Raw genomic sequence first — 25,176 nt, forward strand, 5'->3', positions numbered from 1 at the left:
TTCTGATTATACTATTGTAAAATGCCCTCTTGCCTTATATTTTTAAGTGATTGTTTTTCAAGTGTTTAAATAAGGCAGTCATATTTCAAAGTATAGAGCAAAAGTTTTTTTATTATTATTTTTGAGACAGGGTCTCCCTCTGTCACCCAGGCTAGAGTTCAGTGGTGCAATCTCAGCTCGCTGCAACCTCTGCCTCCTGGGCTCAAGCAATCCTCCACCTCAGCCTCCTGAGCAGCTGGCACTACCAGTGTGCAGCACCATGCCTAGCTAATTTTTGTATATTTAGTAGAGACGGGGTTTAACCTTGTCTCCCAGGCTGGTCTCGAACTCCTGACCTCAAACAGTCCGCCGCCTCGGCCTCCCAAAGTGCTGGGCATGAGCCACCACACCCAGCCAAAAGTTTTATTATTAAATAGTATTAACAGTCATAAATACTATTAAATATATGTTCCAGGAAATGTCTACTTTTAACCCGCAACTACTGAAATAAAGAGCATGTAGCGACATTAATGACCCCTGAATTTCTGTTTATTTATACCTAATCATAGTTGCTGCCTAGCCTAATAAATCTGTAGTTTTCAAAAGTTAAAAAGAAACTAGTTCCCAAAGTTTTGAATCTCAATCCATCTACTTCCCTGAATAATAAAACCTGAATTTTGTAATACCCACTTAAAATTTTATTCTCAGCCGGGCGTGGTGGCTCACGCCTATAATCCCAGCACTTTGGGAGGCCGAGGTGGGTGGATCATGAGGTCAGGAGATCAAGACCATCCTGGCTAACACGGTGAAACCCCATCTCTACTAAAAATACAAAGAATTTAGCCAGGCGTGGTAGCACACGCCTGTAGTCCCAGCTACTCGGGAGGCTGAGGCAGGAGAATCACTTGAACCTGGGAGGTGGAGGTTGCAGTGAGCTGAGATCACGCCACTGTACTCCGGCTTGGGAGACAGAGCGAGACTATGTCTCTAAATAAATAAATAAATAAATAATCTCTAAGACTTTTTTTTTTTTTTTTGGTTACTGGTTCCTAGAGATGAAATGATTATGTTCTCCTATTTTCAGTAGGCAAGGTAGTTTAAATGCAGAAATTTTGTGATATATGAATATTGTGACATCAAGAACAGCTTCATTGGCATATTCTTTGGGAAGAGGCAGGAAGAATAAAACAGCTAAAAGTATTTTATTTTCAGCTCATGAGTGTTGTTACTGCTTCAAATTGTGTTTAGTCACCTGAGCCATAAATCAGTTATAGTAGGGCTATTGTATTTTAAATATATTTTTTGTTCTCCAAGACTTACCTAGTTTGCCACCTCCTTGCCTGTTGTTCTGATATGGTTTTGCCTCCTTTTTTATTTATTGCACAAATTCCTTACAGTTAAAAAAAAAAGAAAAATTTCAGTACTGTATCAATTGTATTTCATATTTTGTGTTCTTCCTTTCCAGTGCTTTTCTATGTAAATAAGTATTCTGATGTACTTGTAAGTAATCACTCAGAGCATAATGTAATTTTGTCTTTGGTGTCTTAAAATTTTGCAGCCGGGCAAGAGAGGTTCACAGGGAAGGTAGGAACAAGTGATTATTCAGTGTGAGGATGGGAAAAAGATCAAAGATAAGTAAGGGCAATGATTGAATCCTTCCCGTGTCATTGCCCCAGTCCCCAAGCCACCCTCCTGCCATCATGAGTATAGTGGTGTATTATAGAAGGCAGCATGCCCGGTTTTCCAGTTTCAAAATATATTATTTAGCAGTGAGGCTTAACTCCCAGTAAATGAAAGAGTCTGTGAGTAGGGGACCCTTCAGACTGGTTATATTATGAGCTGTAGAACTGTTGCCATTTTGTTGTTCCCCAGTTGTGCTCATAAAGAGATGTGTCTGAGCTTGAGACTTAGGCTCAGATGGGGAACAAACAGCCAAGGACCAACCTTAGTTTGGTCCGATAGGTGAATTTTAGCAACTCTCTAAACTCAGCTCTATACCTGTAAGACTCAGAAGTGATGCATATAGTGACGGAAAAAAATATTTTAGAAAATATAAAACAACTTACTGGTTATTCTGCTAATGTGATAGAGGTTGCAGAATGGAAAATGAATGAATGCAAAAAAATACAGCTGGATTGTGTGCCACAAGTTTATTACTCAATAAATATTCTGTGGTTTGATGTGCTGTATTGTATTTTTAATATATCCTGATGAGAAAAACAATCCTAAGACATCCTGTAAGAATCACACAAGATTGAATAAGAAGAGAACGACTCCATGAAACTGTTTTGGCATCAGTAAGATTCTTCTGCCAGTTTTCTCGAAAGCGAACCATTCCTGGTCTACAGAGGAAGAAAAACAAACACTTTTAAAGTATTTTTAAATCAAAAGCTTTTAAATCAAACATAGGGATTTCCTATTTACTCTTTTATATTCTTAGTAAGCAAGAAGCCTCTTTTATTGGCGGGGGAGGGGAGGTAGCTAGGGTTCCCGATATCTATCCTTTACTGTTTCTTAAGCCCAGTCAATGAAAGGATTAATGAGCTTATATGTAAAGATACTTTAAGAGAGCTGCTATAAAAGGAATTATTATACATAAGTTAATTTTATGTGATATTGAAGTTTTCCATAGAAACAATAGACATGACCCACTTTGTCCCCACCCCACTGCAGCAACTAATCCTCAAGCTTATAATGAATGAAAAAGCAGACACTAAGAAAAATAATTTTCCAGAACAATTTCAGCCCATTCTAATGGGGTTGGTGGTCCAAAGAAGAAAAGTGACCATTACATGAACTATCTGTTGTTGTGCAACTGATGGATTCCTGAGTGTGATGACCGTTCTCCCACCCTTTTAAAACAAACCTTCAAATGTTCATTACCTGTGAACTAATGCTTGGTGGTCACCTACATAAAAACACCAATGGGTGCATCCTAAAAAAGAGAAGGACAACTGTTACCCCAGACCAGTCATACCAACTCTTTTTGCTTTTTTCGAGACGGAGTCTTGCTCTGTCTCCAAGCGTAAGTGCAGTGGCATGATCTCAGCTCATTGCAACCTCCGCCTCCTGGGTTCAAGTGACTCTCCTGCCTCAGCCTCCCAAGTAGTTGGGTTCATAGACGCCCACCACCATGCCCAGTTAATTTTTTTATTTTTAGCAGAGCCAGAGTTTTACCTTGTTACCCAGGCTGGTCTCGAATTCCTGACCTCAGGTGATGCGCCCGCCTCGGCCTCCCAAACTGCTGGGATTACAGGCATAAGCCACCGCGCCCAGCCCAATCATACCAACTCTTAATTCCTTACTTCCCTACACTTGCCCATATGCATACTCTTGAATTTCTAGAATTCATCTTGCTTATGAATTGGGATTCTATAGGTGATAGTTTTTTGTCACTTTAAACCTCTGTTCCCCAAAATATCTTTTTGACAACAAATACCTTAAGAATCTTTACAAAATTGGAAATAAGTTGGGACAGGCTTGTGCTCCTCATTAATAGGAGTGTAAGTCATAACCTTCTTTACATGCTCCACTTTACTCAACTGACAATCTCTACCTCTTAGGAATGGCGTGAGAATGAATTAATATAGATGAAAAGATTTGAAACATTTTTAAAGCAGCATAATCATGTAGGTTGTAATATTGTCTCAGTAGTCCCTCCCATCCTCGCCTCCAAAATTATACTTGGAATTTTGAGCAAGAGCCATTCTTCCAAGACCTCTCTCTGTGTGGTCTCTGGTGTAGTCTTGTTCCCTTCCACCAAGCTCACTTCCTGACCTCTGACCTGGCCAGTTAGCAAGACAGCTGGTAGAGGGATATATGACCAGAAGTAAGATCTCCACATATTGCACCTCTTTAGGTTACCACAGGTTCCAAACGCTCTGAATAGGCATTTGTACTAGGATAGGATGCATATAGGACATAGATGGCTCACTGACTGTGGTCATATACGAAGCCTTAACATCAGGCCAAGGTGCAAATAACTTTTGGGAAAGGATGGGAAGGCAAAGAGGAAATAAAATGTTTATGTCTGTTGTGGTTCAGGCATCCTTGGTACCAGCCCTGCTCCTCTGACGACCATTCCCCTAGATTCATGGATGTTATTTTGGCTCTTTTCACACCAGCTATCAAGTTAACATATTTCTTATTCATGGTCTACCTAGTGGATACCAGCAATCATTCCCTCAAGTATTTATTGAGTGCCTACTATTTGCCAGGCCTTGTTTTACAGGAAGACAAAAATCCCAGCCTCCATGGAGCTTACATTCTGGTGGAGGGAATAGACAATAATCAAACAATTATAGGGCTGGGTGTGGTGGCTCATGCCTATAATCCCAGCACTTTGGGAGGCCGAGGCAGGCGAATCACCTGAGGTCAGGAGTTCGAGACCAGCCTGGCCAACATGGCGATACCCCATCTCTACTAAAAATACACAAATTAGCTGGTTTTGGTGGCATGTGCCTGTAGTCCCAGCTACCCAGGAGGCTGAGGCAGGAGAATCACTCGAACACAGGAAGCAGAAGTTGCAGTGAGCCAAGATCACACCACTGCACTCCAGCCTAGGAGACAGAACGAGACTCCATCTAAAAACAAAAAAGCAAAAAACAATTATATAGAATATGAAAAGGTGGTAAGTGCTATGGAGAAAAAGCATAGGAAAGTGAGTGAAAGAGGAAGTGAAGGAGCAGGCAATTCACATGCCTGGGGAGAGTGTTCTCGTCAAAAGAAACAGCAAGTGTAAAGGCCCTGAGGCAGGACTATACCTGACTTGAGGAGAAGCAAGATCAGAATGGCCAGAGCACAGTGAGAGGGAAGGAGTAGTGGGAAAGCATAAGTAATAAGGGACCAGATCACACAAGGCCTTGTAGGCCTTACTACTGAAAGCTGGTCTCTAGGCCTGCAGCCTCAGCATGGCCTGCGAACTTGTTAGTTCTGCACTCCAGCCTAGGAGACAGAACGAGACTCCATCTAAAAACAAAAGCAAAGCAAAAAACAATCTCAAGCCCTACCCCAGACCTGCTGAATCAGAATCTTCATTTTAACAAGATCCCTAAGTAATTTGTACAAACTTTGAATTAATTTCTTTCTTTCTTTTTTTTTTTTTTTTTGAGACGGAGTCTCACTCTGTCACCCACGTTGGAGTGCAATGGCACCAGCTCAGTCACTGCAACCTCCACCTCCCGGGTTCAAGCCATTCTCCTGCCTCAACCTCCCAGTAGCTGGGACTACAGGCATGAGCCACCAGGCCGGCTATATTTTTGTGTTTTTCTTTTCTTTTTTTTTTTGAAATGGTGTTTTGCTCTTGGTGCACAGGCTGGAGGGCAATGGTGCAATCTCGGCTCACCACAACCTCCGCCTCCTGGGTTCAAGCGATTCTCCTGCCTTAGCCTCCCAAGTTGCTGGGATTACAGCCATGAGCCACCACGCCTGGCTAAGTTTGTACTTTTAGTAGTGACGGGGTTTCTCCGTGTTGGTCAGGCTGGTCTGGAACTCCCGACCTCAGGTGATCCACCCACCTCAGCCTCCCAAAGTGCTGGGATTACAGGTGTGAGCCACCGCACCTGGCCTAATTTTTGTATTTTTAGTAGAGACAGGGTTTCACCATGTTTGCCAGGCTGGTCTTGAACTCCTGACCTCAAGTTGTGATCTGTCCACCTTGGCCTCCCAGAGTGCTGGGATTACAAGCATGAGCCACTGCGCCTGCCCTTGGAAAGTTTTAAACAGAGGAATGGGCCAGGCGTGGTGGCTCACACCTGTAATCCTAACACTTTGGGAGGCTGAGCCGGGTGGATCACTTGAGCTCAGGAGTTCAAGACCAGCCTGTGCAACACAGCAAGACCTTGTCTCTACGAAAACTAAAAAAAAAAAAAGCCAGGCGTGGTGGTGCATGCCTGTAGTCCCAGCTACTTGAGGGGCTGAGGCAGGAGGATCACTTGAGCCCAGGAAGTAGAGGCTGCAGTGAACCCTGATCAGGCCACTGCCCACCAGCCAGGTGAGAAAGTGAGACCCTGTCTCAATAAGTAGATAGATAGATAGATGATAGATAGATAGATAGATAGATAGATAGACAGACAGATGTAGATAAAACAGAGGAATGACAGAAATTTGTTTTATAGCCAGGTGCGGTGGCTCATGCCTGTAATCCCAGCACAAAGTTCGCTGGGCATGGTGGTGTGCACCTGTAGTCCCAGCTACAAGGAAGGCTGATGTGGGAGGATCACTTGAGCCTGGGATGTCAAGGCTTCGGTGAGCTCTGATTGTACCACTCTACAACCTGGATGACAGAGCGACTCTGTCTTAAAAAAAACGAGAGAGAGAGAGAGAAGTTTGAGAAGCACTTTTGGAAAATTTTAAACACAAAAGTGACAAATTTGTTTTACAGCTGGGCTGGTGGTTCACACCTGTAAGTCCAGCACTTTGAGAGGCTGAGGCAGGATAGCCTGAGGCCAGGAATTCAAGACCAGCCTGGGTAACAAAGCAAGATACCATCTCTTAAAAAAAAAAAAAGAAAAAAAGAAAAAAATTTGTTTTACAAGACTCACTCAGGCTGGCTGCAACATTGAAAAGAGACATGATGAGGGCAAAGGTGGAAGCAGAGAGACTGATTAGGAGGCTATTGACATAATCTTGGTGAGAGAGGATGGTGTCTTGGACCAGAATGATAGAAGTGGAGTAGTAAGAAATAGTTGGGGGCCAGGCGCGGTGGCTCACGCCTGTAATCCCAGCACTTTGGGAGGCCGAGGTGGGTGGATCACTTGAGATCAGGAGTTCGAGACCAGCCTGGCCAACATGGTGAAAACCCATCTCTACTAAAAATACAAAAATTAGCCAGGCATTGTGGCGCACGACTGTCATCCCAGCTACTTGGGAGGTTGAGACAGGAGAATCACTTGAACCCAGGAGGTGGAGGTTGCAGTGAGCCAAGATTGCACCACTGCACTCCAGCCTGGGCAATAAGAGTGAAACTCTATCCAAAAAAAAAAAAAAAAATTTTGGATTCTGGATATATTTTTGAAAGTAGAGCCAATATGATTTCCTAATAGATTAGATGAGGGATATGAGAGAAGAGTCAGGATGACATCAAGGATTTTGGCCCTTAACCAAGATGAAGACTGCAACTAGATAGGCTTGGAAGGGAAAATCAGAAGTTCAGTTTTACATGCAATATATTAGATGTTTATTAAACATTCACGTGGGACGGGTCTGTGCTAGAGATACAAATTTGGGGATCATAAGCTCTAGATGGCATTTAAAGCTATGAGACTGGATGAGATAACCACAGAACAGAGTATAGAGAAGAGGTCCAAGGTCTGAGTTTCAGGACATTCCAACATGAAGAGGTTGGTATGAGGCAGGGAAACTACCAGTAGAGGCTGACTGTGAAGGAATGGTCAGTGAGGCAGGAGGAAAATCAGGAAAGTATGTTGTTCTAGAAGCCAAATGGAAAGTTTCATGGAGCAGGCAGTGATCAGCTACGGCAAGTGCTGTGCATAGGCCAGTGAGATAAGGACAGAAGTATGACTATTAAATTTTGCAAAAATGGGATTATTGATGACCTTGACAAGAGAAGTTTCCATTCTCACTGAAGAGAGAAAAAGAAGAACTTACCGGCGGTTTGGTTTTGGAGACCTTCATGGTGAAGTAGGTACCAGCAGAGATTTGTGCTACAGGTAGCCCAGCAGTTGAGATACTCCAGTGTACATAGTAGATGTATAGGAAGCTGTGAATTAAGTCTTTCCTCTCTATAAACTCTACGCCGTGTGCCCAGCATTTTTTAGAAACACACTTCTGTTTCATAGAAAAAAGAAAAAGCACACAGAAAAAGAAAAGGCTTCTGTTCAAGTCCTGTAGATAAATGCAGCATGGCTGGGTGCAGTGGCTCATGCCTGTAATCCCAGCACTTTGGGAGGCCAAGGCAGGAGGATTGCTTGAGGCCAGGAGTTCCAGACCAGCCTGGGCAATGTGGCAAGACCCTATCTCTACAAAACAAATTTAAAAATTAGCCAGGCACGGTGGTACGCACCCTTAATCCCAGCTACTGGGGAGGCTGAGGCAATAGGATTATCCAAGTCCAGGAGTTTGAGGCTGCAGTGAGCTGTGATTGCACCACTACACTCCAGTCTGGTGACACAGCAAGACCCTATCCCTAAAAAAATGAATAAATAAAAATAAAGGATAAGTGTGGCATATAACATTGGGGTTACAGTTCTGTTCTGGAGTCCGCTCCTTTTTTTTTTTTTTTTTTTTTTTTGGAGATGGAGTCTCTGTTGCCCAGGCTAGAGGGCAGTGGCATGATCTCGGCTCATTGCAACCTCTGCCTCCCAGATTCAAGCACTTCTCCTGCCTCAGCCTCCCAAGTAGCTGGGATTACAGGCGTACGCCACCACGCCCGCCTAATTCTTTTTGTATTTTTAGTAGAGACGGGGTTTCACCATGTTGGTCAGGCTGGTTTTGAACTCCTGACCTCAAGCGATTTACCCACCTCAGCCTCCCAAAGTGCTGGGAGTACAGGTGTGAGCCACTGCACCTGGCCACTCCTAATATTTTTTACTGGAGTCAAACTAGGATCAGTACCCAATTATCACCATGGGTGGAGGAGAGAAAAGTTTAAGCTGAAATGAAACAAATGAAGAATGCAAACATCAGTTGAGATTGAACCTTGGACTGTAGGGACACACATTGATTGATTGATTGATTGACTGAGATACAGCCTCACTTCTTCACCCAGCTGGAGTGCAGTGGCACAATCTTGGCTCATTGCAACCTCTGCCTCCTGGGTTCAAGCGATTCTCCTGCCTCAACCTCCGAGTAACTGGGATGACAGGCATGCACCACCATGCCCAGCTAATTTTTGTATTTTTGATAGAGATGGGGTTTCGCCATGTTGCCCAGGCTGGTCTCAAACTCCTGAGTTCAAGTCTTCCACCTGCCTTGGCTTCCCAAAATGCTGGATTACAGGCGTGAGCCACCACGCCAGCAAGGACACACACTTCAATGTCTAAGTGTACATACACACAGATGTTGCTTCAGACCCCCTTACAGGAGGCAGGTTCAATTAATTGGAAAATAATTAGAAAGTGATTAGAACACTTGTTCTGCTCACCCCAGGAGACCTAAATGTGTGACTGGAAAGTAATGAGGCTGACTTTAGCCATTTGTGAAAATCCGACTCACTTAATTGTAGCCATAGGTGGTATATAAAATAAGTTCAGGGAGGCAATAGAATAATCCACATCCTACAGAAAGGAGGGATTCCTTGTTTGCACCCTTAGAGAAGCTTCCCCCTTTTCTTTTTAAAATTTTATTTATTTATTTATTTTAGAGACCAGGTCTTGCTATGTTGTCCAGGCTGGCCTTGAACTCCTGGGCTCGAGCAATCTGCCTGCCTTAGCCTACCAGAGTGCTGGGATTACAGACATGAGCCACCACTCCTGGGCGCTTCCCCCTTTCAAGGCACAAATCTTCGCAGTGATGAGAGTTGAGAAACAAAATATTCCTTGGGACGTCTCCTTTGGGCCTATTCTTGGAGTTGAGATGGGAATACAGTCCCACCGCTGCAGATTCTAATACATAGGGCCAACCTTTTCGATCCACAGTTGGTTAAATCCATGGATGGGGGACCGACTAAGGGACTTGAGCACACGTGGATTTTGATATGCATGGGGGGGTCCGAAAACGTATTCCCCTGCAGATATGGAGAGCCAACTGTACACAACTAAAGTTAACTACATTATTGAAAGTAGCATTTAGGCTGGGCACGGTGACTCATGCCTGTAATGCCAGCACTTTGGGAGGCTGAGGTGAGCGGATCACTTGAGGTCAGGAGGTTGCGGTGAGCCAAGATCATGCCATTGCACTCCAGCCTGGGCAACAAGAGTGAAATTCCGTCTCAAAAAAAAAAAAAAAAAAAAAAAGTAGCATTCATTCAGTTCTTCATTCCTTCCTTCCTTAATTAATTCATCCATTTTTTATTAACCTTCAATCATATCTATTCTACCTGAAATGTGTCTCAAATCTATCCATTCTTCTCCAGTCCCACTGCCACTGCTCTACTTCAGCTCTCAGTGTTTCTCACCTGGACTTAGGCAATAACCTATCTAGACTCTGTTGTCCTCAACCTCACTTCTCCAATCCCCTACCCACAATGAAGCCAGAGTTATTTTCCTTAAGCACAGCTTCAGTCATATCTGCTCGGCTCAAAAACCTCCCTGGGCTGGGCGCAAGCTTGGTGGCTCATGCCTGTAATCCCACCACTTTGGGAGGCTGAGGCAGGCAGATCACCTAAGGTTAGGAGTTCGAGACCAGCCTGGCCAACATGGTGAAACCCCATCTCTACTGACAATGCAAAAATGAGCCGGGCGTGGTGGTGGGGGCCTGTAGTCCCAGCTACTTCTCTACACTCTCAGAGGCTGAGGCATGAGAATCCCTTGAACCCAGGAGGCGGAGGTTGCAGCGAGCTGAGATCACACCATTGCACTTCAGCCTGGGCGACAAGAGCAAAACTCCAACTCAGGAAAAAAAAAAAAGCAACTTCCCGCAGCTCCCCATTGCCTGCCAAACAAAATGAAAATGTTTCACTGTGTCATTTAAGACCTCCCACAATGGCCAGGCGTAGTGTAATCCCAGCACTTTGGGAGGCTGAGGCAAGAAGATCGCTTGAGCCCAGGAATCTGAGACTGCAGTGAGCTATGATCGTGCCACTGCACTCCAAGCTGGTCAACTCCTTGTCTCAAAAAAAAAAAAAAAGTTTCATGTCACACTTTTCTCAACAAAATGCTCATATTCCCATCAAACTATAACTAGCACTATTCCCCACATTTACACCATGCTTTTGATCCGGCTGTTGTAATTTCTTGAGAAGCTTCTCTCTATCACCTACTTGATAAATTCTGTTTTCAAAACTACCACCTCCAAGAAGTCTTTCTGATCCCTCTTCCAACCAGAGGTGACTTCACACCCTTTCCCTTTGAGCACTGGTGGAATTTGTTTTCTGCCTCTCTTATGGCACTTGAGACTTCCCCCTCATAGTACAGCCATAAGGAACTGTCTGCGTTGTAGTCTCCATATTAAAAATTTTCTTTTCTTTTTTTTTGAAACGGAGTCTCACTCTGTCACCCAGGCTGGACTGCAATGGCACCATCTCGGCTCACTGCAACCTTCGCTTTCCAAGTTCAAGCAATTCTCCTGCCTCAGCCTCCCTGAGTAGCTGGGATTACAGGCACCCACCAGCACACCCAGCTAATTTTTGTATTTTTAGTAGAGGCAGGGTTTCACCATGTTGGTCAGACTGGTCTTGAACTCCTGACCTCAAGTGATCTGCCCACCTCGGCCTCCCAAAGTGCTGGGATTACAGGCGTGAGCCACCGTGCCCGGCCAATATTAAAACATTTCTAACAGGGCTGACTTATCTTTAAGACATAGTAGGCTCAATACCTAGGGCCCACAAAAAAATGTGTTCATTTCTTTTAAAATTAGAAGAAAAAGGCCAGGCACAGTGGCTCACGCCTATAATCCCAGCACTGTGGGAGGCCGAGGAGGGCGAATCACCTGAGGTCGGGAGTTCGAGACCAGCCTGACCAACGTGGAGAAACCCAGTCTCTACTAAAAATACAAAATTAGCCCAGCGTGGTGGCACATGCCTGTAATCCCAGCTACTCGGGAGGCTGAGGCAGGAGAATTGTTTGAACCCGGGAGACGGAGATTGTGGTGAACCGAGATCGCACCATTGCACACCAGCCTGGGCAACAAGAGCAAAACTCTGTCTCAAAAAAAAAGAAGCAGAAAATATGAATTTTAGGGTCATGATTATATTCATCTTTATACCAGTGCTGTCTTGAGTTTTTCCATATTTTGAAGGAGAAAGGGGCCTACAAAGGGAAGAGTGCCTAGGGCCCACAGAAGTCAAAATGCATCCCTGATTCCTGGCACAGGGCCTTGGATTTCACAGGTATTCAACAAATTCAATTCAACTGAACCTCCTTGGGCTGGCTCTCGGGGCACCAGAAGCTTCTGAATCAAAGAAGAGCCTGAATTAAGATGAAGGCTTACAGAAGGAAGGAATTGGGAGAGTCTAACAAATCCCAGTAATGTGGAGAGGGAGTACAGGAGGAGACATCAAAAAGATTTCAGGCCCTCCTTTAAAAAAAATGTAGGCTGGCCTTTTGCCTCAGCTTATTTCAAACTTGTACACAATTGGCTGTTTCAGTCCAGAGAGGAGCACTGGACTCGAGATTCCTTGAGATCAGGAGCTGTGTATTCTTTCATGTATCATTATTCCTTTTTTCTGAGACAGGGTCTTACCCTGTCACCTAGACTGGAGTGCAGTGGCACGATCATGGCTCATTGCAACCTCCCCAGGTTTAAGTGATCCTCCCACCTCAGCCTCCCAAGTAACTGAGACTACATACAGGCATGCACCACCACACCTGGCTAATTTTTGTATTTTTTGTAGAGATGGGGGGTCTCCCTATATTGCCCAGGCTGGTCTCGAACTCCTGGGCTCAAGTGATCCACTGGCCTCAGCCTCCCAAAGTCATTATTCCTTCCTTTTTTTTTTTTTTTTTTTGAGACAGAGTCTGTCTGTCTTCCAGGCTAGAATGCAGTGATGTGATCTCAGCACACTGCAACCTCCGCCTCCTGGGTTCAAGCGATTCTCCTTCCTCAGCCTCCCGAGTAGCTGGGATTACAGTTGCTCACCACCACACCCAGCTAATTTTTGTATTTTTAGTAGCAATTCAGGCTGGTCTCGAACTCCTGACCTCAGGTAATCCACATGCCTCGGCCTCCCAAAGTGCTGGGATTATAGGCATGAGCCACCACGCCTAGCCCCAAAATCATTACTCCTTTTAATGAAGGGGCCCAACAGTCAACCTCTTATGGCTTATTGGAGCATGCTCTTTTTTTTTTTTTTTTTCCTAGATGAAGTCTTGCTCTGTCATCCAGGCTAGAGTACAGTGGGTGATCTCAGCTCACTGCAACCTCCACCTCCTGGGTTCAAGTGATTCTTCTGCCTCAGCCTCCCGAGTAGCTGGGATTACAGGTGCGCACCACCACATTTGGCTAATTTTTGTATTTTTAGTAGAGATGGGGTTTCACCATGTTGGCCAGGCTGGTCATGAACTCCTGACCACAGGTGATCCACCTGCCTCAGACTTCCAAAGTGCTGGGATTACAGGCATGAGCCACTGCACCCAGCCAGAGCATGCCCTTTTTTTTTTCAGCTGTTCTATATTACTCAATATACTTTTCTAGCCCTAATGTTTAATCTGTCACACAATCACAGACTTTATAACATTGAATTGGTCCCTAGAGATAATCTAATGCAGCCCTTCACTTTGCGGATGAGGATACCAGGGCCTAGAAGTGGGTAGGGACAGTCTAACACAATAAACTGGGACTGGTACCCAGGACTCCTGAGCAGCCTGCTCAGTGCTTTCTCCACCCCACCAGAAGCCTCAGTTCTAAGAGTCTCTTCTTCTCAGCTTGGCTCTTAGTGGATTTTTCCCCCCTTTTATGAATGAAGGCAGTCTTACACATGACATTAAATTTAACTATTTTCATCAGGCGAATCTCCTCCCATTTTTAGCCGTGTGCAGGCAGCAGACTTTTATGTAGCAGCAGTGAGTGTGTTTTGTGATTTTTACATAATACTGCTTCATATACTCACTTCTAGGAAACAGTATGTCACTGTACTACTCGATCATGGATGGCTTAGCCAGCTACATACTACTGGTCACTCAAAATCAACAGACACATGGAAGTATATGCATAAGGCAAAAAACAATGAAAAAAAAAGTCTATGCACAAAACTGTTATCCATGGTAAGTGACCTTTGGGGTAACAGAAAAGGGTATTATGGGTAATTTCATTTTCTAATTTGTATCGTTTTGCTCACTGGGCATTTTTTTTCACTGGGCATTTTTTATAGTGATTTATTTTTTATTATAAAAGTAATTTTAACTGTGTGAGGTGATGGGTATTCTCTGATTTTTCTTTTTAAGGAACCCATTTGTATATTCCTGTTGCCAGACTGTGTTCCTGAAGAGAATGAACCAACTTTGCCATTGGCAATGTGTAAGTGTTCCCTCCCCACAACTATACATCCTTCTTCTTCCCCACCCGGCCCCGATGGAGTCTTACTCTGTTACCCAGGCTGGAGTGCAGACGCGCGATCTCAGCTCACTGCAACATCCGCCTCCCAGGTTCAAGTGATTCTCCTGCCTCAGCCTCCCAAGCATCTGGGATTACAGGTGCATACCACCACACCCAGTTAATTTTTTTGTATTTTTGTAGAGACAGGGTTTCACCATGTTGACCAGGCTGGTCTCAAACTCCAGACCTCAAGTGATCCGCCCGCCTTGGCCTCCCAAAGTGCTGGGATTACAGGCGTGAGCTACCGCGCCCGGCCTGTACCAGCCTTCTGATACCAGGTTTAATTATTCATATTCACATTGTAGTACTTAAAATCATTTGAATTTGTATTTTAATAATAATAAAAGTCTGCATTATTTTTGTCATCTAAAGTACTTTTCTGGGTCAGTAGAAGCTGATGAGAAAAAACAAATAAGAAAAAAAAGTACTTTTCCTACTATGGTAAAAAGAATATATCAGATAGAACTGGCTGCGTGCAGTGGCTCACACCGGGTGCAGTGGCCACTGCCAGTGACTGGCAGTAATCCCAGCACTTTAGGAGGCTGAGGCAGGAGGACCACTTGAGGCCAGGAGTTCAAGACCAGCCTGAGCAACAAAGTGAAACCTCATCTCTACAAAAAACTAAAAAATTTACTCAGCCATGGTGCTATGTACCCATAGTCCTAGCTACTCAGGAGGCTGAGGCAGGAGGATCAATGATCCCAGGGGTTTGAGGCTGCAGTGAGCTGAGATTGTGCCACTGCACTCCAGCTTGGGCGACAGAGCAAGACTCTGTCTCAATAAATAAATAAATAAATATATTTTTAAAAGAATATATCAGGCCAGGCGCAGTGGCTCATGCTTGTAATCCCAGTACTTTGGGAGGCCGAGGTGGGCAGATCACTTGAGGTTAGGAGTTCAAGACCAGACTGGCCAACATGGTGAAACCCCATCTCTACTAAAAATGCAAAAATTAGCCAGGCACGGTGGCATGCACCTGTAGTCCCAGCTACTCGGGAGTCCGAGGCAGGAGAATCCCTTGAACCCAGGAGGCAGAGGTTGCAGTGAGCCAAGATGGGGCCACTGCACTGTAGCCCTGGGTGACAGAGCAATGCTCTGTCTCAAAAAAAAAAAAAAAAAAAATACATCAGACAGACATGTGATCATAACTTCATTTTGCTGCTCAATCAGAAAGAGGTTGGGCAATTTGTGCAAAGTTCGCATCTTTTAAATGGGTACACTGATATTACCCACACACAGTTTTGTTGTGAGGATTTAAAACGAGATAATGCATGATGATGTGCACTGCAGTGCTTAACACATAGCAGTACTCAGTAAATGGCAACTCTTAATTTTTAATCCCCTGATGTGTAATGGACCCTGGGAAATTGGCAATAAGCTTGAGAAAGCGCTCCATCAGAAATGCCTCACACTTTGGCCGGGTGCGGTGGCTCACGCCTGTAATCCCACACTTTGGGAGGCTGAGGTGGGTGGATCACCTGAGGTCAGGAGTTCGAGACAGCCTGGCCAACATGGTGAAACCCTGTCTCTACTAAAAATAAAAATAAATTAGCCTGGCATGGTGGCAGGTGCCTGTATTTTCGGCTACTCGGGAGGCTGAGGCAGGAGAATCACTTGAACCCAGGAGGTGGAGGTTGTAGTAGGCCGAGATCGCACCATTGCACTCCAGCCTGGGTGACAAGAGTGAAACTCTGTCTCAAAAAAAAAAAAGGGTTGGGCACGGTGGCTTATGCCTGTAATTCTAGCACTTTGGAAGGCTGAGGCAGGTGGATCACGAGGTCAGGAGATCGAGACCATCCTGGCTAACACGGTGAAACCCCATCTCTACTGTGGGGCTGGGAACAGGGCGATTTTACATCATGAGCTAATATAACATATTTAGCTTTCAGTCATTTACTTTTTAATTGTCTCTATTCTCAACAACAGCCCTACGAATAGGTAAGACAATCCTTTGACCTGGCTCTTCATCTGTGAAGAAATATGGTAATGCGATAATAAATCCCTTCAGGTATTCAACACAGAGTTATGAGCATCTGTGTACCTGACATTGCTAGGGGCTGGGAACAGAGCAGTGAACAGAAACCTGCCCTCATAGACCATATGGTCTGGTGGTGGAAGACAGGCAGTAGTACAAGTAAATAGACTCTAGTATCTTAGGCAGAAAGAAGTGTGAAGGGAAAATGAGTCAGAGAAGTGGAGAGGGTTGTGATTTAGATTAAGTGGCCAAGAAAAGCCTCAATGAGCAGGTGATATTTTTTAACAAAGATCTGAAGGGAGGTAAAGTAGTGAGCCATGGGTATATATCTTAGGGGAGAGGGTTCCAGGCAGAAGGAACAGCAAGAGCAAGGGTCCTGACAGGGGAACATGCTGGCAGTCGAGGAACAGCAAGGAGGCAAGTGTGGCCGAGGGAAGAAGGTAAGAGGGGGAAGGAGTGATGGGAGCTGAACCATAAGTTGGGAGGGGAAAGGGAACTCAGATCATATTGGGCCTTATAGACCACTGTCACGACTTACTTTTGCCTTTTACTCAGAATGACCAATGGGATTTGCAAGGGAAATTTTTCCTACTTGCTATGTGTTCCATTCTAGTTTGATTCAGGAACCCTGAGGGCAGTAGGCAGGGGCCTTTGCCCAACCCCAAATGGAGATGTGCTCCACAGCAGGAAGGCTCAAGAATAACTTGCACCATTCATCTTCACTATGCTCAAGATACCCCTCCTAATGAGAACGGTGAGTGGTGTCGCTGGAGCATAGAGGGAGTGGAGCCAGAAATCCCTGACTTTTTTTTTTTTTTTTTTTTTTTTTTTTTGAGACAGAGTCTCGCTCTGTCACCCAGGCTGGAGGTGCAGTGGCGCGATCTCCACTCACTGCAAGCTCCGCCTCCCAGGTTCAAGCCATTCTCCTGCCTCAGCCTCCCGTGTAGCTGGGACTACAGGCGCCCGCCACTGCGCCCGCTAGTTTTTGTCTTTTTTTTAGTAGAGACGGGGTTTCACGTGTTAGCCAGGATGGTCTCGATCTCCTGACCTCGTGATCCGCCCGTCTCGGCCTCCCAAAGTGCTGGGATTACAGGCTTGAGCCACCACGCCCGGCCTTCCTGACTTTTCCTCCTTCACACCTGACCAGGCCTTCCTAAGGCCTCGGAAACTGCCCTGAGGGCTGTAGGCTTTGAGGGGCTGGCCTGGGGAACAGAGACAGCTGGAACTTTTCCCAGGGGTAAAGGAGTTCGCCTCCACCAATTTCAACTGGTCTCTGTTCCATAGAAGCACAATGAGAAGGATTTCAAGCCATTCTTTCTTTTTTTTTTTTTTTTCTGAGACAGGGTCTTACTCTGTCACCTAGGCTGACTGCAGTGGCGCAATCACAGCTTACTGCAGCCTTGACCTCCTGGGCTCAAGTGATCCTCCCACCTCAGCCTCCTGGGCGGCTAGAACTATAGGTGCATACTACCACGTCTGGCTAATTTTTTTTTTTTTTTTTTTGAGACAGAGTCTTGCTCTGTCGCCCAGGATGGAGAGAGCAGTGGTGTAATCTCGGCTCACTGCAACCTCTGCCTCCTGGGTTCAAACGATTCTCCTGCCTCAGCCTCCCAAGTAGCTGGGATTACAGGCACCCACCACCATGCCCAGCTAATTTTTGTATTTTTAATAGAGACAGGGTTTCACCATATTGGCCAGGCTGGACTTGAACTCCTGACCTTGTGATCTGCCTGCCTCGGCCTCCCAAAGTGCCAGGCTTACAGGCATGAGTCACTACGCCCGGCCTAATTTTTTAGTTTTATAGAGATAGAGTCCCACTATGTTGCCCAGGCTGTGTCAAACTCGTAGGCTCAAGTGATTGATTCTCCCGTCTTGGTCTTCCAAAGTGCTGGGATTACAGATGTGAACCACTGCGCCTGGCCTAAGCCATTCTCCTTTATTCACTCACCAGTTACGCAAAGTAATCCAGGGCCTTCTCAGCAAAGCTGCCAGGATGAGCAGAGTCAGAGTCAGACACAGGCAGAAAAACAAAGGAATTCATGGGATTGTACATCCCATGAATTGTACATCTTACTATGCAGGCAATATATTCCAAAGCCAAATTAAAAAGTCTTTTGATCCATCTGCATGCCCTCTGTTAACAGGAGCATTCTAAAGTTGGTGGTGGAGGCCGGGTGCAATGGCTCACACCTGTGATACCAGCACTTTGGGAGGCCAAGGCAGGAGGATCCCTTGAGGCCAAGAGTTTGAGGCCAGCCTGGGCAACATAGCGAGACCCTGTCTCTACAAAAAATTAAAAATTAGGCAGGTGTGGTGACACACGCCTATCTACTCGGAAGGCTGAGGTGGGAAGATTGCTTGAGCCCAGGAGTTCAAAGCTGCAATGAGCTAGGATCGAGCCCCTGCACTACAGCCTTGGTGACAGAGTGAGACCCTGTTTCTAAAAATAAATAAATAAAATAATGGTGGTGGAGAACTCCTATTTTGGATGAGCATCTCCCTCCTTAGGCCACTAGGCCCCCCATTTAATGCACTAGCATGGACAAATTACTTAAGTAGGAAGAGCAGATTTTCCCAGGGAAATGTAAGGTTAGAATGATACAGACACAGGGAAAATGATTGTGATTGTGCATTTCACCTTCAAAGACTATCCCACCTTGATTTTGGAACTGAGATAGAGATGATGTTTACTTATTCTAGTCACCCCCTTTGATACCATCTCCTAGATTTTCCAGACTTCAAACTTTTGGTCTGCTGAGAGTCTCTTTATTGTTCTTCACACTGGTGTACCATGCTGGAGTGGTCGGCCTAACTTACCGAAAAATATTCGTCAATTTGTTTACGACCCTTTTCCACAGTGAATTCACCGTGAGTCACCATTGATGTTTTTCAAAGGGTTTTGCTCCTCTGCAAAAAAAAAAAAAAAGGTGTGAATTTGTTAGTTGCCCCATAGTGTGGTGCTATATGAGACAGTTATTTAGGCATCCAAACAACAGGATTTCTACCTTCCACAATCTTAACAGCATAACTGATGACATCCTCAACCAGAGCTAGAGCTACTTGAGTCAATTTATCCTCACAGTCCTTATCTTGTGTATTCGGCATTGTTTGGCTTGCGGCTTTGTTATCCTCATCCATTGCTTTCTGGCTTGTTGAATTTTGAGTCTCACTCATTTGCTTTTTCCTGGGGAAGAAGAAGTTACTCACTGCATGCATGTATGTGTACACACATGTGAACGCACTCATGTAAGTACAGACCATCTCTTGAAGAATCACAAGAGACAGTAAGCAGTAATTGCCTCTAGGGAGGGGATTGGGGGTTTAAGGGTAGGAGTCAGCCCTGTGCCTGGCTGCTGAGATCTACTTTTCCTGAAAACCAAGGATTCTCACATTCTCAAAACCATAATGAGGCCCGGCACGGTGGCTCACGCCTATAACCCCAGCACTTTGGGAGCCCAAGGTGAGTGGATCACCTGAGGTTGGGAGTTCAAGACCAGTCTGACCAACATAGTGAAACCCGGTCTCTACTAAAAATACAAAATTAACCGGGCATGGTGGCGGATGCCTGTAATCTCAGCTACTCGGGAGGCTGAGGCAGGAGAATGGTGTGAACCCGGAGGCGGAGCTTGCAGTGAGCTACTGCACTCCAGCCTGGGCGACAGAGCAAAACTCTGTCTCAAAAAAAAAAAAAAAAGAAAGTTGAAATAATGGAAATAATGAGCATCCTCCTATTGTGTCTGACTTTAATGGCCTTGCTTTCTGGTGTTCCACCATTAGTATGATGCTGGTTTATGGTTTGAGATGTATCACATCAAGAAAACATTCGTCTGTTCCTGTTCTAGTAAGATTTTTATCATAAATGATAGCTATAATCTTCCAGATGCCTTTAACGTGTATTAACAATGTGAATTTTGTGTTACTAGGGCTGTAAACATGGGTCCATCACAGAGCTAGAAGTCTTTGCTCATTTTCAATTTTTTTTACATCTTTTCCCTTGAGTCTTAAATCCTTTCTTTTCTTGCTACTGTTTAAGTCTTTTTCCTTATAAAAAAATTGCTTATTTCCAGCACAGCTTTAAATTCCTTACAGGTGGCCGGGTGCAGTGGCTCGAGCCTGTAATCCCAGCACTTTGGGAGGCCAAAGTGGGAGGATTGTTTAAGTGCAGGAGATTGAGATCAGCCTGGACAACATAGCAAGGCCCCATCTCTACAAAAGTTTAAAAAATTAGCCAGGCATAGTGATGTGTGCCTGTAGTCCCAGCTTTCTACTCACAAGGCTGATGTGGGAGAATCACTTGAGCCTGGGAGGTTGAGGCTGCAGGGAGCTGTGATCTCACCACTGAACTCCAGTCTGGGTGACAGAGCGAGACCTGTCTCAGAAAAAATAAAAAATATGGCCAGGCACAGTGGCACACGCCTGTAATGCCAGCAATTTGGGAGGCCAAAGCGGGTAGATCACCTGACATGAGGAGTTTGAGACCAGCCTGGCAAGCATGGCAAAACCCCATCTCTACTAAAAATACAAAAATTGGCCTGGGCCAGGTGTAGTGGCTCATGCCTATAATCCCAGCACTTTGGGAGGCCGAGGCAGGCGGATCACCTGAAGTCAGGAGTTCAAGACCCACCTGGCCAACATGGTGAAACCCCATCTCTACTAAAAATACAAAAATTAGCCAGGCATGGTGGCGGACACCTGTAATCTCAGCTACTTGGCAGGCTGAGGCAGGAGAATCACTTGAACCCAGGAGGCAGAGGTTGCAGTGAGCCGAGATCGTGCCACTACACTCCAGCTTGGGTGACAGAGCGAGACTCTGTCTCAAAAAATAAAAAATAAGTATGTTGCAAGCAATCCTTCCATTGGGTGGAAGGGCTACATGAAAGTGGATATCTCTCTCCAAGGAAGCTATTTTTTTCTATAAATAACAGCTCCCAATTTGGGCGTGTTTAATGTGCTATGTTTCATTTAACTGTCATCACAGCCCTATGAAAGAGTGTGCTGGGCACCTTCCATTTGCCCTTCCAAATCCACTGTCCTTGCATCTCCCCCTGTTTCCTGCCCTGGAAAACTAACTTGACTGCACCCATAAATGGTGCCCTCTGGCTTCTAGGGGTTCCACACAATAAGGAGATCAGGAAGTCAAAATATATGTTCCTGGTGGTTTTCCCCCTGCAAGTTGGCTGATGGCTGGCTGCATGAAGTCCCCAGTGTCTTTCAGGGTAGCACTCTCCCAGCTTCTAAGTGTGGTAAGGGTAAGCATTCTCCCCCCTCAACCTTTTAGGCCCACTGTTACTAGCCCTAGGGAGCTGCACCTTCCTCGTTGCCCTGCACTCTGGCCACACTTTTGTAAATATTTCCTTACTTAACCCTTCTGCAGCTGTCTTCATTTTAATACACCAACAGTTTCCTACAGGAACCCTGAGTCACAGATAGAGGGCCTATTGCTGCCATGTAAAATGAGGAAACTGAGCTGTACACCCCACACTGTCTGGCTCCACAGCCATGCTCTCAACTGTGCTGCTCTTCTCCCTCCAAGATTCAGAAAGAGTAGTAGGGCCCTATTCGCACATTTTCTTTCTTTTCTTTTCTTTTTTTGAGACAGAGTCTTGCTCTGTTGCCCAGGCTGGAGGGCAGTGGCACCATCTCGGCTCACTGCAACCTCTTCCTCCCGGGTTCAAGCGATTCTGCTGCCTCAGCCTCCTGAGTAGCTGGGATTACAGGCGCCTGCCACCATGCCCAGCTAATTTTTGTATTTTTAGTAGAGATGGGTTTCACCATCTTGGCCAGGCTGGTCTTGAACTCCTGACCTCCTGATCCACCCGCCTCAGTCTCCCAAAGTGCTGGGATTACAGGCGTGAGCCACCACGCCTGGCCTTATTCTCACATTTTCATCTAGAGTCCAGTGACCTACTACACTCTCTCTCTGGGAGCCTCTTTCACAAAAGGCAACTTTTTCTTTTCTTTTCTTTTCTTTTTTTTGAGACGGAGTTTTCACTCTTGTTGCCCAGGCCGGAGTGCAATGGCAAAATCTCGGCTCACTGCAACCTCTGCCTCCCAGGTTCAAGCAATTCTCCTGCCTCAGCCTCCCGAGTAGCTGGGATTATAGGCGTCCGCCACCATGCCCGGCTAATTTTTGTATTTTTAGTAGAGACGGGGTTTCACCATGTTGGCCAGGCTGGTCTTGAACTCCCGACTTCAGGTGATCCACCTGCCTCAGCCTCCCAAAGTGCTGGGATTACAGGTGTGAGCTACTGTGCCTGGACAAAGGGCAACTCCGTTTCCTTTATTGACATCATCATTGGTCCCAGGGGGTAGTAGATACCACAAAAGGCAACCTGGCTCCCACGGCCATCAGTTCAAGAACCACTGGGACAGCCTTTGAACATCCCTGAATAATGTTGGCCATTGTTCATTTAAGCCTTTTTTTTTTTTTTTTTTCCTGTTTTTTTTCTCTTGAGATAGGGTCTTGCTCTGTCACCTGGGCTGGAGTGCAGTGGTGCAATCACAGCTAGCTGCAGCCTCAACTTCCTAGGCTCAAGTGATCCTCCCACCTCAGCCTCCTGAGTAGTTGGGACTAAAGGCCTATACCACCACACCTGGCTATTTTTTTTTCTTTTGAGACAGAGTCTTACTCTGTCACCCAGACTGGAGTGCAGTGACACAATCTCGGCTCACTGCAACCTCTGCCTCCTGGGTTCAAGAGATTCTCCTGCCTCAGCCTCCTGAGTAGCTGGGATTATAGGTGTATAAATACAAAATACACATGTTGTAAATACAAAAATATGCCCAGTTAATTTTTATATTTTTAGTAGAGATGGGGTTTCGCCATGTTGGCCAGGCTGGTCTTGAACCCCTGACCTTGGGTGATCTGCCCAACCCAGCCTCCCACCGTGTCCTGCCTACACCAGGCTATTTATTTTATAGGTCTCAGTATGTTGCCCAGATTGATATTAGCATTTTTAAGCTCAGTTTGCCTCTGCCCCGTTCCCTGTTGCTGCAGCTGGAGGTAGATAGGATCACCTGCTGGAGGACACAGAGCATTTCCAGGCTGCCCACTCCAGAGCAGCCAGAGGTTAAAGGTGGGCAGTGAGAGCCTAAAGACCCTTAACACTAGAGAACTGACTCTCCCTAGCCCTTACTTAGGCCATGCCAATTTGGCCAGAGCAATCTGCTATAAACTCTGTAAAGACAACTGCACAAAGGTTTTTGGGTAAATTGGTAATTTCAATAGACTTTGGTAAGGTAGCCATATATTAACTTGATTCTTTAGAAAATTGTCCATTTGCGCCAGGTGCAGTGGCTCACGCCTGTAATCCCAGCACTTTGGGAGGCCAAGGCGGGTGGATGACCTGAGGTCGGGAGTTCAAGACCAGCCTGATCAACATGGAGAAACTCCGTCTCTACTAAAAATACAAAAAATTAGCCGGGTGTGGCCAGGTGCAGTGGGTCACACTTGTAATCCCAGCACTTTGGGAGGCCAAGGTGGGCGGATCACAAGAGCAGGAGATCGAGACCATCCTGGCTAACACAGTGAAACCCCGTCTCTACTAAAAATACAAAAAATTAGCTGGGCGTGGTGGTGAGCACCTGTAGTCCCACCTACTTGGGATGCTGAGGTAGGAGAATGGCATGAACCCGGGAGGCAGAGTTTGCTGTGAGCCGAGATCTCGCCACTGCACTCCAGCCTGGGCAACAGAACGAGACTCCACCTCAAGAAAGAAAGAAAAAGAAAGAAAGAAGGAAACAAAATTGTCCATTTGGGGCCGGGTGCGGTGGCTCACACCTGTAATCCCAGCACTTTGGGAGGCCAATGTGGGAGGATCACCTGAGGTCAGGAGTTTGAAACCAGCCTGGCCAACATGGCAAAACCCCGTCTCTACTAAAAATACAAAAATTAGCCGGGCATGGTGGTGCATGCCTGTAGTCCCTGCTACTCGGGAGGCTGAGGCAGCAGAATGGCGTGAACCCGGGAGGTGGAGCTTGCAGTGAGCTGAGATCGCGTCACTGCACTCCAGCCTGGGCGACAGAGCGAGACTCTGTCTCAAAAAAAAAAAAAAGGAAAGGAAAGAAAATTGCCCATTTGGTAACTTAGACATTCAGTAACTTTGCTTTCAGCAAATTGCCTATTGATAAATTGATGAGAAGTCAAATCTGTGACCTCCAACACGAAGCACATGGGGTGTGTGCTTTATGCATGGAAGGACCTCCTTAAGACTTTCCCTGGGGAGCCTGTGCTCCAACAGGAGAGGGAAGATGGGGAGCAGTGCCCAGGAAGAAGCTCAATTTTTACCCTAACACGTCTGTGGGCACACACCATTCTTAAGCCACCCTCCCCCTGGCCCCTCTTATTTTTTTTTCTTCCCTTCCCTCCCCTCCTCTCCCCTCCCCTCCCCCTCCCTCTCCCCTCCCCTCCCCTCCCCTCCCCTCTCCTCCCCTCTCCTCCCCTGCCCTCCCCTCCCCTCTCAGAGGCCAAATAGGCAGGGTGGGTGGAAAGAGACGGGGGAATGGTAATGTTTGGGGTCTGGGTGATGAATAGGGAGAACCACTGCAAGTCCTTTCTGTGGACTCCCCCATCCCGGAGAAACCCCAGTACCGGAGTGAGCAGATCTTCTTTGCTTGGAACAGGAGCAGTGGTAGGTAGCTGGGGATGTCTCAGGATTCTCTCAGTAGCTTCTCTCAGATTGCCAGATGGAATGTTTGCAAGTGCTGCCAAGGAAACAACAATTTCAACCAATGGAAGCATAGCCTACATGTTTCTGACTGCTTATGTTAATAACAGAGGGTAAGATGGGAGGGGGTGAGGGAAGGAGGGGAGAGCCAATCACAGCAACTGTCTGACCGCAATAATAGGACCAAACTGTGGTAGCCATACCTAGCTTCTCTTCAGCTGAAGATGAGCTTGCAGGGCCATGCCAGGAAGAACAGTGGTGATAAGCCTCACAGCTGGTATGTATTGGGCATCCCTATGATGTGCCAGTCACTGTGTTAAGCCTTCAGTGTCTGAAGTCATTTCCTCCTCACAATAGCATTATGAGGTAAGTATTAGTATTTGCATATTACAGTTGAACAGACTG

The 25,176-nt window shown here is 45.9% G+C and overlaps 1 protein-coding gene across 1 annotated transcript; it reads right to left on the reverse strand.

Annotated features, from left to right (window-relative positions):
- Positions 1-1,277: 1,277 nt before the first annotated feature.
- On the reverse strand, positions 1,278-25,103 carry AKAP14 (A-kinase anchoring protein 14). Its single transcript, XM_033200968.1, is given in 9 exon segments — positions 1,278-2,321; positions 2,863-2,896; positions 2,899-2,914; positions 7,588-7,767; positions 18,923-18,983; positions 18,985-19,012; positions 19,111-19,289; positions 24,696-24,808; positions 24,975-25,103. Coding segments are annotated over 7 exon segments (633 nt in total). The 5' UTR covers positions 19,280-19,289; positions 24,696-24,808; positions 24,975-25,103; the 3' UTR covers positions 1,278-2,176.
- Positions 25,104-25,176: the final 73 nt, after the last annotated feature.

Source organism: Trachypithecus francoisi, unplaced genomic scaffold, assembly GCF_009764315.1.
Source record: "Trachypithecus francoisi isolate TF-2019V2 unplaced genomic scaffold, Tfra_2.0 Lachesis_group6, whole genome shotgun sequence".
NCBI classification, from domain to species: Eukaryota; Metazoa; Chordata; class Mammalia; order Primates; family Cercopithecidae; genus Trachypithecus; species Trachypithecus francoisi.